The sequence below is a fragment of the Panthera uncia genome, chromosome E3 (assembly GCF_023721935.1).
Source record: "Panthera uncia isolate 11264 chromosome E3, Puncia_PCG_1.0, whole genome shotgun sequence".
NCBI classification, from domain to species: Eukaryota; Metazoa; Chordata; class Mammalia; order Carnivora; family Felidae; genus Panthera; species Panthera uncia.
Window position 1 is genome coordinate 14,021,648 of NC_064815.1, and position 16,683 is coordinate 14,038,330.

The 16,683-nt window shown below is 46.4% G+C and overlaps 1 protein-coding gene across 4 annotated transcripts in view; it reads right to left on the reverse strand.

The window, feature by feature from the left end:
• The window catches only part of ARHGAP17 (Rho GTPase activating protein 17), a 52,296-nt gene extending 35,918 nt beyond the window's left edge, over positions 1-16,378 (reverse strand). Inside the window, exons 1-5 of one of the 4 annotated variants that reach the window (XM_049638452.1) lie at positions 14,425-15,177; positions 8,992-9,065; positions 6,991-7,102; positions 6,656-6,732; positions 3,463-3,574 (exon numbers count right to left, since the gene is read on the reverse strand). In XM_049638452.1, coding sequence (XP_049494409.1) covers positions 3,463-3,574; positions 6,656-6,732; positions 6,991-7,102; positions 8,992-9,032 — 342 coding nt within the window. In that variant the 5' untranslated portion in view covers positions 9,033-9,065; positions 14,425-15,177. Of the gene's footprint in view, positions 1-3,462; positions 3,575-6,655; positions 6,733-6,990; positions 7,103-8,991; positions 9,066-14,424 lie in introns of all 4 variants that reach the window. The other 3 variants (XM_049638455.1, XM_049638453.1, XM_049638454.1) reach the window with 3 other exon arrangements.
• Between the last annotated feature and the right edge of the window lie 305 nt (positions 16,379-16,683).

Consider the following 16,683-nt stretch of genomic DNA (forward strand, 5'->3'; position numbering starts at 1 on the left):
GTTATGCTATGTTACCACCTGTGTAAAAATAGAAGAGAAAAAAATGTTATATTTTTGCTGCCACATTAGCATAAAAATACCCCCGGAAGAAAAAACAAGAAATTGGCAATCGAGGTTACCTTTTGGGAGCAGAGGAAATTCGGTAGAAGCAGGACAAGGGTGGAAGAAAGACTTACTGTATATTGCTTTATGCTTTTGATACTTGAACTAATGTAGATGAATTGCTTATAAAAATTAAATAATTTGCTTAAAAGTGATAGATTAGGCAATTGTGTATATATATATATATGTGTGTGTGTGTGTGTGTGTGTATGTATATATACATATATGTTTCTTATATTATATTTGAATTAGATTGTATTTGAATTACATATGTATATATTTATAAAATGTACTGCCTTCTGTTTTTAGCATCAAGGTGCACAAATTAACATGAAGGCCCTTCTCATTTATGAAAAAACTTAGAAATGCTAGTTGGGAGCAACAAACATTCGTTTAGAATAACTGGGAAAGCAATGGAGTAAATTCATGGAGATCCACCACACATCTCCAAAAAAGAAAGGGAGAGAAAGAAAAGAGAAAGAGGGCAGGGCAGAGGAGAAAGAAAACAAAGGAAGAGAGAAGGGCTTTCACTCATAAGTGGAATTTAAGAAACAAAACAGATGAACATAGGAGAAAGAAAAAGAGAGGGAGGTAAACGATAAAAGCGACTTTTTTAAAAGTAAGCTCCACACCCAACATGGGGCTTGAACTCACGACGCCAAGATCAAGGGTCACATGCTCTGCCAACTGAGCCAACCAGGGGCCCCAGAGACTCTTAACGACAGAGAAAAAACTGAGCGTTGCTGGTGGGAGGTGGGCAGGGGTTAGACTAAATGAGTGATGGGCATTATGGAGGGTACTTGTTGGCATGAGCACTGGGTGTTGTATGTAAGTGATGAACCACTAAATTCTACTCCTGAAACCAATATTACACTGTATGTTAACTAACTAGAATTTAAATAAAAACTTGAAGCATTAAATTTTTTTTTAAAGGAAAAGGCCTGACAAGTGGAAGCTGGGGATGACCTGGGTGGGTCTATGCCACTCTTGATGGCCAAGGTGTTGGAGTCTGGCAGTCACGTGGAGTCAGAGGACAGAAAATGAAGCCTTGGGCCCGGCAAGGTGAGGAACTGTAACTGACAAGTATGCTCACATCACACACAAAGATCCCTGAGAAACCATATCCTCAGCGGAAGGGTGGATCAGAAAATATTCGCTCAGTAGTATATGGAAAGAATAGAGTATATGTGTTTTGCATTGGGAAAGTAAAAATATTTTCCTGGATTTTACAAATACAGCCTGATTTCATGAAGGTCTGAAGTCTATGTTTATAATACGTGTGGTTCAGGAATCCTAATCTTTTCTCCTAACTGAGAAAGTTTAAGTTAGTTAAAAATGGCCTTGAACTGGTAATACTCTGTAGGGAAAATCACTCCCAGTCCTTAAGAGTCCCACAGATAAAGTCTCTCTTAAAATGAACTCACAATACAAAATTGCAAAACACAGGAAGAAACAATCCACCATGAAGTAAACTCCCACCACTCTCACTGAGGAAACAGAATTACCAAAGATTGTTACAGTAAGTATACATAAAATGGTTAAAGACATTAAAAAAAAAACAGGCACTAGAGAACAATATCATAGTATCAAAAAAGGCTGACCTGAAGAAATTTGAATGGAAAAATGCAGTAAATGAAATTCCAAACTCAATGTTGATTAATTATACAGCAGATGAGACTTAGCTAAAGAGAAAATCAGTGAAACAGAACTTAGATGTTGGGAAATTACCCAGAAGTTAGCATACAGAGACAGAAGATATTTTCACAAGTTTTCACCATCTGAATTGAGAAGCTCTGGGGTGGAAGTCGAGAGAAGACACATCAGCCCATAATGCACCAGTCCAGAGTCCCAAGACCTCTGTAACTCTTCTGAACAGGAATAAGCCACTATGAGACCATTTTATCAGAAGCATTTATCTGAAGGTCATCTTTTCAAATGCAAAGGCTATGGCATGACTTTGTGAGTTCAGTTTTAAACAACTCATTTTACTGCAGTTAATTGATCCTAAAATTCATTATCTTGAAGAATGAATTATAGCGTGACTTACACAAACTAAAATATAACAGTCCCAACACTATCTAATAGAATAGAGACCACTTTTGGAAAAATGCTGAATAGTAAGAGGAAGAAAAGCTTAGGTCAATGACCCTAAGACTCAGCAAAGACCTGTTTCTTTAACACCTCAAATAACATTTAGAATAAAGATCTATCTTCACAGATAGATGTACAGAGAATGAGATCACTTAACCATCTAATCTGTAATTTATTTAATGACATAAAAAATAGTATTTCTCCCAAATTACAAACCAATTGTCCCAGCAACATTTAAAAAATAATTCTTCCCTTCTCTACGGATATATGATGACCTCTTTACTGTATATTCCATTGTTTAAAGTAATAGCATTGAGGGGCGCCTGGATGGCTCAGTCAGTTGAGCGTCCGTCCGACTTTGGCTCAGGTCACGATCTTCAAGTTCACAAGTGCCAGCCCCGTGTCAGGCTCTGTGCTGACAGCTCAGAGCCTAGAGCCTGATTCGGATTCTGTGTCTTCCTCTCTCTCTGCCCTCCCCTACTCGCATTCTGTCTCTCTCTCTCTCAAAAATAAATAAACAAAAAAAATTTTTAAATAAAGTAATAGCATTGATTCTAGAAAAACTATGCTATTCCACAGATCTATTTTTGTGCCTATTGTGCATTTTTGTTAAAGATTTGTTTAAGTAATCTCTACACCCAACATGGGGCTTGAACTCACAACCCTGAGATCAAGAGTTGCACACTCCACCAACTGAACCAGCCAGGCACCCCTATGTACGTTGTTGTAACAGTTGTAACTTTATATGGTTTGCTATGGTTTTCTTTTTTCCCCCATCTATTCCTTATTTTAAATAAGCTCAGACATTTCTGTCATTTAAAAAATTAAAAAAAAAATTTTTTGTAATATTTGTTTATTTTTTGAGAGAGAGAGAGAGAGAGACAGAGAGCAAGCAGGGCAGGGTCAGAGAAAGAGGGAGACACAGAATCGGAAGCAGGCTCCAGGCTCTGAGCTGTTAGCACAGTGCCCAACGTGGGGCTTGAACACATGCACCGTGAGATCATGACCTGAGCCGAAGTCGGACCCTTAATGACTGAACCACCCAGGCACCCCCTACTTAAATTTTTTTTAAAGGCTATGCTATTCTTAGTATAAAGTAATACAGTCTTGGAAAATAAAGAAAGAAGGCAGAAGAAACTAGAACGCATTTTTCATATCACTCAGAGTATTTGTGCCAAACACTAAATAATCTGCAATATTTGGCCTTTCACCCATCATTTGTAAAAAGCAGACTGACGCAAGTGCGTATGTATCAGGGAAGTCTTGTACCTTGCACTGCTCCACTTTGTTTCCAGCTTCATCCATCTCTTCCTTTAGGGTATCTATTTTTGATGGAAGCCCCTGGAAGTTGGTTCCTGAAGATTTGTGAGCTTGGTTCCACCTGTAAAACATGGAGGCAATCAGCATCTGAGAGCTGGCTGCACACACTCAACCTTGCGGAATCAAGGCCCTGAGGGAAACAGACTCTTTCCCCAAAGCCGATTCTACCCGGGATCGGTATGAGTACCTAGGATGCCAGCTCCTCTTGAGTTTATCCTCTAGGAATGGAAGCAAGCAAAAAGAGACATTACATCCCCACTGTGATGGGACTCTGGCAGTGCTGGGAGTAGCTGTCTGCTCTGAGTATAATCCTGTCTCATACACGCCCCACTGCTGGAAACCATGCCATGAACCCTCTTTCCTGTAGTGTCTGATCATGGCACCCTTGCCATGAAACACCCCTGTGCTTCCTGCTCTGATCTGGAATGTTCCTGTGCCCCTGGGAGTCAGTCCTGCTCCTGGACCCCTGGGACCCTTCCTGCTGCCATCCTCATCTGTGATTACCTCCAGCAAGTAAAGACTGAGCTTTGGTCATGCAGCTAACAATCCATAGCGAGGAAAACACATGTAGAACTAAAAACATCTGTTAAGAATTAATATTCTAAAGATGAAGTTTACAGAAAGTCTAAAGCATAATGTGGAAAATTTACATTAAGTCAAAAGGACTGAGAAAAAAAAGGAAAGAATTATACCACAGCAAGAGTAGGGGAGTGCATGGGTGGGGAGGGGTAATAATCTAAAACGATTTCTATTTGGTTTTCAGGTGTGCTTTGACCTTCTGTTCGAATATGAATTATGTCTGCTATTGTGGAAGCAATTTAAATGTAAACATGGATATTACAGAGATGCAGCACGAAAACCCGTGCGAGCAACTGCTCAAGCTTCCCAGCTGCTGCACTGCCCCAAAAACAGTAGGCTCTACCTTCTTCCCAGTTCCTGATGAGGCTCTCCTCCAAAGCCGGCCTTCGGCAAGTCTGCCTAAGCAAGACTGGCGATGCCATGGAGTGGCCAGAGCACGGACCTGGGAGGCTGACAAGCTCAGGTTTGAAGCCTGGCTCTCCCACACTAGCTGTGTGACCTTGGGCAATGACTTAACCTCTCTGTGCCTCAGTAATCTCATCTGTAAAGCTAAGATAACAAACACTTTGCAGAACCGTCATAAGGAATCGAGAACAAATCGATATGCGTGTGCACGTGTGTGCATATGATATCTGCCCCATTAGGGATTCCTCCTTAGGAATTAGGTAGTAATTAGTCATTAGATACTATCATTTTCCCCCAGGGAAAAGCCACAGGAATAAGTAAAGGTGAAATATTCAACTGTGTGTTTCTCTGATACCTGCTTTGATTGGTTAAAAGTGAACAAGATCCTGAACGCAGATCAAGAATCAGTGTTGAAATCCCCTCCGGGATACCTGTATTGTAGACGTAAAATTCCTGGGGCACAAGCACCTGTAATGTCGCTCAACCAGCTCCGGGGAGGGAGCATTCACGGCCTTGTTTAACGAACCATTAGAACATTCTTCCTTATCCTGAGCAAAAGTCTACCTCAGGGTGGCCCCACTCCTGGTCCTGGCTCGGGGATTCTCCTTACAGATGTACACATGACAAAGCGTGAAGCAAGCCATGTAGAGAATCTGTGCAGGTTCCTCTCTCATCTAGAAAAGGAGTCTCTTCCCGAGAGAACAGAACCCCTGTTCCCTCTCCAGTCCTCACTGAGGGGGCCTCTGAATTTAGTCCCCAGCACAGAGTCGGGCACACAGGACGCACCCGATCGAGATCTGTCGAAAACATGAATGAGCGAATGAACAGGAACTGGCGGAGGAATCAGAGGAGGTGACACGTCATGTCCATCGCTCCATACCTGGCACGCGGCAAGCGTCCGGTAAGTGGTGGCAATTATTTTTACCGCACCCTCTATCATCTCAGTATGTCCTACATCACGACATGTCTTAACGAGTGACCCGTACACTTAATGGAGTGGCGTTTCTTCACCCCTCCCCCAAGGAGATATCTAGTCAGTGGTGCACGGATAGTCACCGGCATCTCAGGAACGAGGAAATGCTGCATGTTGCATTGCTACAGATGTTCTAAATCTGTTAAAAAAAAAAGCATCTGACAGGTAGAAGCTTAGTAAATGACAGTTATATCTCCATCCATTTGCCAAAGAGAAATGGTCATCTCTGCTTCACAGGACTGCAGTGAGAATTAAGTTACACAATAAACAAGTCACGGAGATGAAAAGTACAGCAAAGGGAATATAGTCAATAATATTGTAAGGACACTGCATGGTGACAGATGGTGACCACACTTATCGTGATGAGCACTGAGTAACGTACAGAATTGTCGAATCAGTGCTGTGCACCTAAAATTAATACGTCATGTGTCAGTTACACTGCAGTAATTTAAAAAAATTAAAAGAAGAAAAAGTGGGAGCTAACAAAACAGGGGTCGATCAACAAAGCCACCTTTTTTTTTTGTTTAAATAAAGTTTTATTGGAACACAGTCAGGCTTTCATTTACTTACGGTCCAGGGTTGTTTTTACACTACAATAGCAGAGTTGAAAAGTTGCAAAAGGGACCACCTGGGTTGCAAAGCTGAAAATATTTACTATCCGGCCCTTTATGGAATGTTTGCCAACTCTTGTGGTAAAGCATGAGAAAGGTCGGGGCAGGCGGCAGCTGCCTCCATAGATATTCCCTATTCTCATCCACGGAGAAAGCCGCAGAAGTCACGGATACACATGCCCTCAAGGACAGAGCTGGGCTGGAGTCCTGCCACGAAGCACCACAGACAGTCATCTGGCAGCAGGCGACAAGTCGGCAGCCCTCTGGGATGCTTACTTACTTTTACGGGGAGTTTTCTCCCTTTGGGCGCAGCATTCGATCATGAAAGTATCATAACCACACAGGGTTTGGACGTGGCAGGACCCTCAGGAACTGCTAAGATCACAGATCTATTTATTCCTACACTCCACTATCCTAGAACAGGATGTTCTAACATCATTCCCACTGCCACACTTGGGAGAATGGGCCCTCGAGGCAGGTGTAAGTGGGTGCGACTTGGTCTGTGGGTCAAGTGCGTGAATCTGGAAACCCGCATGCTGTCCACTGAGTGGTCTTCCTCTCGTCCGTACCTTACCTGGCTCTGACCGAATCCCAGTCTAACACCAATTTAGCGAGCTGCTTCCTCTGTTTTTGGATGTTGGGAATCTCCAACTAGAAAGAAGAACATACCACAGACCGAATGCGATAAGCTTTGGGGTTTTTACCTTAACATCTGAAAAGGCAGTATTTATTTACATTTTTCCCCCTGAGGCATAGGATTTTGTACCTTCAACTGATTTCCCTCATTTCCAAAAGGAAGCATATGTCAAAGTCACCGATTGTCGTGAAACTTGCAGACCCAAGCGAACCATTCACCGCGCAGCCCACACCGGTCTTGGCTCTTCTATGCGGCCTGGCAGAAGCACTCACCTCTGCGATGCTGCAGAGAGGATCCACAATCTCTCCCTCAACAAAGACCTCGTGCTGAGAAAGTTCTAGAGCCAGCTGGTTCTCAGCATTGCCACACGTCTCCAGAATCTTCCTTTAAAAACACAAGATACCCCCACAACAAGCATCCGCTCGTTAAACCAGGTGCCCGATTACCATACTCGGCCAGCTCTCTACACGATGGGGACACCTTAGGGTGCTACACGGTAGAACCTTAAAAACGTGGTTAAGTCTGGGGCATCGCCTAAAATGCAAGCCCACGGGTTTGTGCTCTAACATGAAAAAGGCACTCTCAGATACACTTTGTGAGTACGTGTGTGGGATGTGTGTGAACAGTGAGGTGATGAGTCCAGGATTAGCTTCAGGGGAAGACCAAATGTTCTCCAAATAACCCTGGAATTCTTTAGAACCTTATGTGCTTTAGAACCTTACGTTCGTTATGTGCTGTTTTATGTCTGTCAGTGAGGCCAGCCGAGGCAGGGTTGCTCTGGAGTTAATGCAAGTGCTGGTTTTCTACTGGGGATGGTGGGCTAAGCTCGAGGGACATGTTGCATGAAAACCATGTTTGCTTTTGTTTTCCTGGGAGCACGCAGTTGATGTCACACCGAGGACGCGTGCGAATGATACGGCTGCTCTGACTCTGTCCTTCCCTCTTTCCTCCTACCCCTCTCCTTCTCGCCCTGCCCCTCGAGATCCCCATGGGGTTCTTTTAAAATGACCAACGTGTGTGGCACTGGCATGAGGTGGCCATGGTGCTGTCATTAAGAACACGATCTCCGATACCACGCTGCCTGGGTTTGAATACAGGCTTTGCTATTCACCAGCTGTGGGGTCTTGGGCAACTGACTCACCTTCTCTGTCAATTTCTTCAATGGGAGGTAGAATGTAGGTTGTCTCGAGGACTGAACGAGTGAGTACATGGAAAACACGTAGAGCAGTGCTAATGCAGAGCAAGGACTCCCTCCATCAGCCGGGAAGACCAGGAGTGCCAGCATGCACACACCAGCCACCCTCTTCCCAGGACCATTACTCCCAAATATGGGAGCATGGACAGGACGGAGGAAGGGTGAAGAGTGGGGGGAAACTATCATCCTGGAACGGACAAAGTTACGGGGTGCCTGGGTGGCTCAGTCAGTTAAGCATCTGACTCTTGGTTTTGGCTCAGGTCATGACTGCGCGGTTCCTGAGTTCGAGCCCTGTGTCGGGCTCTACACTGATAGTGTGGAACACGCTTGGGATTTTCTCACTCTCTCTCTCCACCCCTCCCCCCATCAAAATAAATAAACAAACTGCAAAATAAAAAAGAACACAGGTAGCGTTGTAGGGCATGGAGTATAACAGGCCCCTGGAAAGGGGGCTGTGGAGTCCAAAGCCCAGGGCAGCTGGGAAGCACAGTGAGCGGTATAGCAGAGACAGCAGATTGGCTCAAAGGCCCCCAGCTTCATGTAGAAGCAGGTGGAAGGAAGGGTTAACCTTCCCTCTTACAGTAAAGACAACTTCATGATTAGATTTTTAAAAATTATTTATAGAACACATGCCTACTGCAAAAAAAAAAAAAAAAAAAATCCAAATAATTCAGAAAACACAAGATTTTGAGACAACCACCATTGACATTACAGTGGCCACCCTCAAAGGAGGTGGCTCTTGAGGACTGGACGGGACTGCTCAGGGAAGGGACATGTTCTTTATACCGAGGCTCAGGGGAATAAAGAATGACCCTATCAATCACTTTCGCTAGTGGCCTTTTCAATCATCGGAAGCCAGCGTTGCTCCTGCTAAAGGGAAGACTGCCTGCCATCCCGGGGGCCCAGACCCCACTTCTTCCCATGGAGACTGCGCCATTCTCCTCCTGGAGCATGAGCCACACCGTCACGCTCACGGCCCCTCTGTCACGCAGATGCCTGCCGCGCACAGCACCCGCCCACCCGCTCCCGCTGACGCGTAGGCTAGCGGGCTCGCTCTCTGAAAGCAGCCCACTCTTACCCCAGCAGGGAGTCTTCCAGCTGAGTCGATGCTTCTTGCATGTTCTGAGCAAGAGCGGTCAGAGGGAGTTTTTTCTGGAAGGCAGAAGACAATGTGTTATTTTCATTATTACTGATACCCGTTCTCAATGACCAGCCGCAGATCATCATTCAGTGATTTGTCCTCCAGGCACACTGCACAGGTAAGAGGTAGACTGTCTGGGTTCAGGATCCAGTCTCAAACATGTGCGCTGTGTGACTTAACCTCTATGTCCACGTCCTCATGCCTGGATGATACCGAGGCATGATGACAGCAAGGGTGTCCTAGGGCTGTCTGCCCATCTAAGGAGATCTTCAACGTCAAGTACCTAGCGTGTGCTACGTATTTAGTAGGTGTTGGCTGCTAGTATTATTGTTGGGGTAGCTGTTAACTGTTCTTATTAACTAATCAAGTACATACTGTGTCTGAAGTCCTGGGAACATAAGACACAGATCTTACTCTGATTATCCTAACAAATAAATGCAAGAAAATGCTCAATTTCAAGAACTTTTGCTAGAATACTCATTCTTAAACAGGCTCTTAACCTAGCTGTAATCATAAGGGCCCAGCTCTAGTTAATATCTAAAAACGTCTGGCTAAATATCTGAAAATTTTTTAAGGTATTTAATCACAAAGCGATTTTCCTATCAGAGATTTGTTTTGCAGCTGGAAATGACCATAAGGATCATCTGATTTATGTTCTAATTGTACAGTCAAGGGACCTGAAGCCCAGGGTGGTCAGGTGGGCTGGCTGGGCACCCCAGTGAGGGGCAGCAGAGCCGGACCTTTGTGTCCACGGGCCTGAGCCCCAGTTCAGTTTCTTTCCACCACTGCTTGATGGCTCATCTCATAAGGGTAGAAAGGGCCTGTCAAGTACAAGTGGGTTGGTTATAGCACATAACGTGCAAACAAAAATATGCATTCAGGGCTCCTGGTGGCTCAGTCGGTTAAGCGTCCAACTTTGGCTCAGGTCACGATCCTACGGTTCATGAGTTCGATCCCTGTATTGGTCTCTCTGCTGTCCGCACAGAGCCTGCTTTGGATCCTTTGTTCCCCCTCCATCTCTGCACCTCCCTTCCCCTTCTCAAAAATGAATAAACATTTTTTCAAAATGCATCCAATGTGGCAATGCTCCCCATGATTTTGCCTCCCCAGTAGAAAGGGCTGTTATGTCAAAGACACAGGGTCCACCTTGCTGTGGCATTGTTGTGCCTTGACCTCTAGCATATCATCTGCCTTTCCTGCTTTATTTTTTTTTTTATTTTTGGGACAGAGAGAGACAGAGCATGAACGGGGGAGGGGCAGAGAGAGAGGGAGACACAGAATCGGAAACAGGCTCCAGGGTCCGAGCCATCAGCCCAGAGCCTGACGCGGGGCTCGAACTCACAGACCGCGAGATCGTGACCTGGCTGAAGTCGGACGCTTAACCGACTGCGCCACCCAGGCGCCCCCTTTCCTGCTTTAAAGGGCTCCATGTGATACACTTACACCGTATTTGCTTGTATTGTAGAGAATATCTCTTGAAAGCTATACAAGAAGCTACTAATGCTGGTCACTCTGGAGAGGGCAGCAGGGTGCCTGGGGACAGGATGCTGAGAGATCTCACTTTGTGTTCTTCTGTATCTTCTGGATTTTGACCATGTAAATATGCAGCCTACTTAAAACAGTATATTGAAATTTAAAAATAAACAACAACTGGGGCACCCGGGGGGCTCAGTCGTTTAAGTGTCCGACTTCAGCTCAGGTCATGTTCTCACAGTTCATGAGTTCGAGCCCCACGTCGGACTCTGTGCTGACAGCTCGGAGCCCGGAGCCTACTTCAGATTCTGTGTCTCCCTCTCTCTCTGCCCCTCCCCGACTCATGCTCTCGCTCTCGCTCTCTCTCAATCTCAAAAATAAACTTTAAAATAAAAAATAAAAATAAATAACAATTCTATTTACCCACCTCTCATCCTCCCAAGTTATTATCACGTAAGTAAATATCAGGCATCCCCTGCCCCACAAGGGGACATTGCCAGCTTCTGCACTTTCAGATCAGGAAGATAGGAGAAAACGGGCAATGTGCCTTGTCATAATGAGGGTAATTCATACATGTTAGTCATGCTGCCTTTATAAGGGAAATTAAATCTAGGATAAGTGCAATAATCTGGAGAAATACACTTTGTGCAACTCTGGAGCTCGGAACCAAAATCATAAAGAGCAGAGTCTACTTTGACAAAATCATTCAAGTTCTCGGCTATAAACAGCCTTGTGGTTTCCATGCCCTGACCCCAAGCCACAACAGTCCTGCATCTTGATGTACATAAAAAAGGACGTCCCGCTTATTTAACCCCATGCTCTTCGATGAGGATGCTATCCACCAACAACATACTCCTCCACAAACACAGCTAAGCACTTCCTAGGCATGAACAGCTTTTTTTTTTTTAATCACCAGGGATTCATTTAAAAAGATCTAAAGCCATAATTTACGAAATGCATGCCCACTGCCCAAAAGGCAGCCGCTCCAGATCCCACATGATTCTTGCCTCCTCACATGCGTGGGGGGTCTCTGGTGGGACCTTTGGGAGGCTCCTCCTGTGTATTCTAGAGTGCTAGAGACTGCTGTCATTTCTTCCACAATATTGACCGCCGTGGTCACCCATCCATCTTCTATCGTTTCCATGGTATCTACTCTCTCCCACATGCACAGTGTAGACAGCCTCAGAGGCCTGCCTTTGGCACTTTTTGTTCGAGGTTGGAAAAGGAAGCCCGAGGCATCAGGTTTTAGAAATGACCTTTGCATCCTGCTGCCTAGAATATGCCGGTCACTTGCCACTCACTGCCCTCGTTTATGGCTGGGCTACCACCTCCTCTGGGAAGCCCCCCCTGACTACGTCTCTCCTCCTGTGATGCCTATTCTCAGTCCTCCTGTAATACCCTGTGCACACTTTGTTTGGCATGTCATTTTAGGATTATGCATCTGTGTGTATCTCCCCCTGCCAGGCCGTGAGCACCTTTAAGGCGGAGGCCACATCTTGTTCATTTTATTATCTCCAGCACTTGTACACAGTAGGTGTTTGATAAACACCTGCTTAAAAGGCAGTCAAAGGAATGGACAGGACACAACGATGTGAAGGACAGAGACGTATGGCAGGCGGAAGTGGGAGACAATGGGACTGGATAAGGGGAAAGGAAACAGGATGGGATTATGAAAGGTTCCTCGTGCTAATGAAGAGCTCAGACTTTCAATCCTGGCAATGGGAGCCAGCCAGCGCCCCTCAAAAGAGGCACCACTGGTGTTAGGGGCCACTTCCGGTGTGGAACTATGCCCCTAGGCACTGCAGAATGTTCAGCATCTCGGTCCCCACCCTCTACATGCCAGTAGTGTCCCCCGGTCCCTATGGCAACACAAAATGTCTCTATGTACTTCCAAGTATCCCCAGGAGTGTAATCCTGGCCCCTGTTGAGAACCGCTAAGCTACGATGTTTTTTCGGCAGGAAGATGTCAGTATCTATCTGTATTTCAGAAAAACAATTCTGGTGATCAGGCTGGAGCCAGGCTGGACAAGAAGGAAATCAAAGGCAGGAAACAAAGATCAGGAGGTGACTGCACCATCCAGGTTTTGCGATCATCGCCTTTGTGAAAGGGATCAGGTTTTGCTTTAAGGCAAAGGTGGCAGAGATGAGGCGGGGGTGAGGAATTCCAAAGACAGTCACAGAGAATCACAGGCCTTGCTAATCAAGCAGCCATGGCAGGGTGAGGATACAATAAAAGGGAACATAAGGTAAGCCGACGGTTTCTAGCTTGCATAACAGGGTGGGTGGAATTCAAGAGTCCACGCACAACGAAGAACTGGTGACGCGTGCCAAAACAGACATCTAGGGAAGGAAGTGTTTTGCTTGGTTGAAATGCTTTAGACGTCCCTGGCATCAACACATCAGTCAGAAGCCACGAGGACAGAAGAGGTGGCCCAAGGAATGTGACGGGAGCAACGAGGAGGATGACAGAGCCTTAGGAAACAATGTTGAAAGGGGAGGCAGAACAGCGAGAGAACAAGAAGGAGCCGTGGGGACAGGACTGGTGGCTTGGGTCCGGTTCTGCCGGACAGGACGTGCAGCAAGCATTCCTGGAGTCGTAGGTGTGGGCAAACGTCTGCTCTCTGATACCTATTACTGCAGCAAACCAAGTATTGCACGAGAGAGGAATATCCTGGTGTTGGGACGTCCTTCTCAGATGTGTGTAGGAAATCTGAGAGAAGGGTGACACAGGTCACGTGCATACCAGTTCTTCCTCTTGCGACATCGGTGTCCCACAACACACCACGGCAAATCATAGCTTCCCTGTACGCCACTGCAGCCACCACCGTAATGCTGTATGGGCTTCCGAGTGCTAGCATGTGCTCGTAAGCTAGGAACCTGTAAACCCAAGGATGGAGCTGCCTGGCGACTGAGAGTGGCTGTGCTCTGCTGGTGGCAGAAGAGGACCCGGATGCTTCAGACAAATGTATCCTGGAGCAGATGTTCGGTGGTTCTCCTCGAGGCCATCCCTCTCCCTCTTAGGACAGTGTCCTGACTTCTCATTCGGGTCCACCCCAGTCTAAATAAAGCCTGTGAGCTACAGAGGCAGCTCCACAGCCCACGCTCTAAGGGCAGGCCCTGATTAGCTTAAGCCAACCAGCACATCCCGCCTCCTCCCAACCTCACCCCTACCCAAGGTAGCCAGGGTGGAATGGGAATGTTCAGGAATGGGGAAGATGACTCAATACAGACCAATGCAATGGAAGGCCATTTCTACCTGCCAAGGACTTGGAAAAAGAAGTTCTCTCACTCCCTTAAAGAAACCCACTGGAAAGCGTGCTTTCTACTTCTGCTGGACAGGCACAAGGAAGCAAGTAGCCGGTGGAAGCTGCTGGTACCAACCCACAGCCATGGGAGGTGCCCATTTAGGGGCAAAGCAGACACTGAGGAAGGCAGAGCGGGCAGAAGGAAAAAGAGTGACATTTTGCTTACACCACTGACCTGCTAGCCCAGGCCTCTCCTCAAGTTCATCCCAGCTTCTGGACTTTTCAGTTAGAAGACCAATAAATTGCGTCATTTTCTAAGTCCATTTAAGACAGGCTTTCAGCTTTTTGCCATCAAAGCATTCCTAACAGACATCTCTATTCTCTTATCAATGACAAATGGCTTATCGAGTCTTTAAAAGCACCTGGGGAAAATGCAGTGTGAGCAGTGCCTTCAGCACAGCCACGTCTTAAGCACAAAAAAATGTTCTGGTCTGGCAGGTGTCGGGAGAGTAAATGGCAGTACGAGGTACAAATCTGCAGGCAAATGTGCTGACGCTGCTTGGGAAAAACCAAGCGAGCGAAGGGTGAAGAGCCTCACGGAGACACAAGAAAGACCCAACAGCCGTGGCCCCATGTCACATCCGATACTCACGTATCTCTTCTCCACGTCGGGGCCGTGGCCCTGGAAGCATGCTGCCAGGCGCTTGTGGGAGTGGTGGCATATTGACCGAACCGTGTCCAGGCGCCGCTCGATCTGACAAATGAGACAAACGAGCCATCAGCAAGGCTTCAGAACACATCTCTTCTTACGTGGCATTGGCATGTAGGTAGAAGCAGCACCCGGGGGTCTAATTTTTTAGCTCTCGGTGTAAACGCACATGGTCCCCATTCCCCTAGAGCAGGGTTTCTTTCTACTGACATTTGAGGCCAGATAATTCTGGGTGTGTGTGTCGGGGGGCGAGGGGGGCTGCTCTGTGCATATGGTACGTTTAGCCTCATCTCTCTGGCCTCTACCCAGTAGATGCCAGGTGCACCCCATTCCGAGTTGTGACAACCGGAAGTGTCTCCACACACTGACAAATATCCTCCCAGTGGGCGAAACGGCCCCTGGTTCAGAACCGCCGACCTCTCCTACACCGAGGGGTTTACATCTCCTAAAGGCTAAGTGTGTGTGCAGGGAGGGAGCGCGGTCACGGCCCCAACTCCTATCAGGAAGGGTGGCGGCAGTCGGGCTATGCGCTCCCTGCAAAGGCCCGGCGCCAGCCTGCAGAACCGCAGATGAACACCTCAGGCCCAGACCCACAGCCAAGTGGAAAAACCACGGGACTGTCAGAAGCCATGCCCTGTGGATAGTGGCAGAGCCTTCCACACATGGGACATCAGACAGAAGAGTCCAAATCAAGGCTCCACAGTTTCAAGGTCAGTTGTTTTCAAAATTATTCTTTATTGGGGTTAGGGTGGGTTTTTGTCTTTGTTTTTGCTTTGGTTTTAACTAAACCCCTAAAGCACAATGGACTGCAAGAAACACTGACTTAGGGGACCCACGCATCAAGATTTAGTTTCCCAAAATATTATTGCTGGGATATGGCTGTTTATGGCAAAGAGAGCTGCTTTTCACAGGAAGGAATGCCAAAAATGTGTATTCTGATGACTCATTAAGAATGAGTGCAGGCCCTCAGGGATGCTTTCTATTTTAAAGAAAAATCAACAAATTCAAAGCAGAATGCGTTTTTACCCCACAACATTTTACCCAATGACATGGTTCTATGCTTCTCTCCTGAAGGTCTGCACCGCGCCCCCCCCCCCCCCCCCAGCTTTTCTTCAGAGCCAAGGCCTGACTACCAGGGCCCTGATCGAGCAGGCACATTTATGTAAGGAGCAGAGGCCACATCACTGACCCCTCATCTTATAATGACCACATTGTAATACACTGGAAAACTAATATGCACTTCTTTGCTGGCCACAAAAAACAGGCAAAATCAAACAAAAACAAAACCCCACAAAACTCCATTTCGCTTTGATTCTAATTTCTACTAGAAAATTATAAAGTCCACTGGGGGACAGGGACCTTGGTCTGTTCTGTGCACAGATTTATCCCAGGTACCCGGAACACTGTCTGGAACACGAATGCAAGGTGTTCATTTAATATTTGCTGAAAGGTCAAGAACATGTATTAAGTCCCTGTGTAAGGTATCAGAAAAACAACAGTAAATAAGCTGTAGTTCTCATCCTCCTGGGATTCACAGCCTCCCAGGGAAACTCCACACAAGCACAACAAACTTATGAGCAAAAAATAAGGGGCAAAATAGAGCCATTTGAACTGCTCTCACAGATCAAACAGGGAGCACACAGACTAAGTGAAGGGAAATCTCACACCAGAAACAAAAAAGAAAATTTCTGTGGCCCGGGATCCATCCCTAGTGTTCTCCCGCTTAACCTGTTAATTCCTGCTAATGATCTGATGGAGGGGATACCGCCATTATCCTCATTTTAGAGAAGTGGAAACTGAGACACAGAAAGTTAAGTAATCCCCTGAGGCCACAGAGCCAGTCAGGGAAAGACCTGGGTAGGCAGGCACCAGCCTCCACACTTTCAAACAGGACTCTCTTCTTTTTAGTCAAAGAAGGGGGAAACACCTGTGGCAATGATGGCAGATGGGGGTGGGGTGGGGGTGGGGTGAGGTGGGGGGGGGGGTAAGCATCTGCATGATGAAACAAGGCGTTCCTTGAAACTGGCAAACTCTTGAGGCCCCCGTGGACGTTCTAAGAAAGGGACAGGAGCAGACAGTTGCCACCTGCCTCCTGTGGGAATTCTGCAGTCCTCAAAATGCCTGCAAGGCTTGGGGCTTCAAGGGTTCAAGGAGGTTGTGCATATTTATTACTAACGTGGGATGTGGGAGAGAGAACACCGA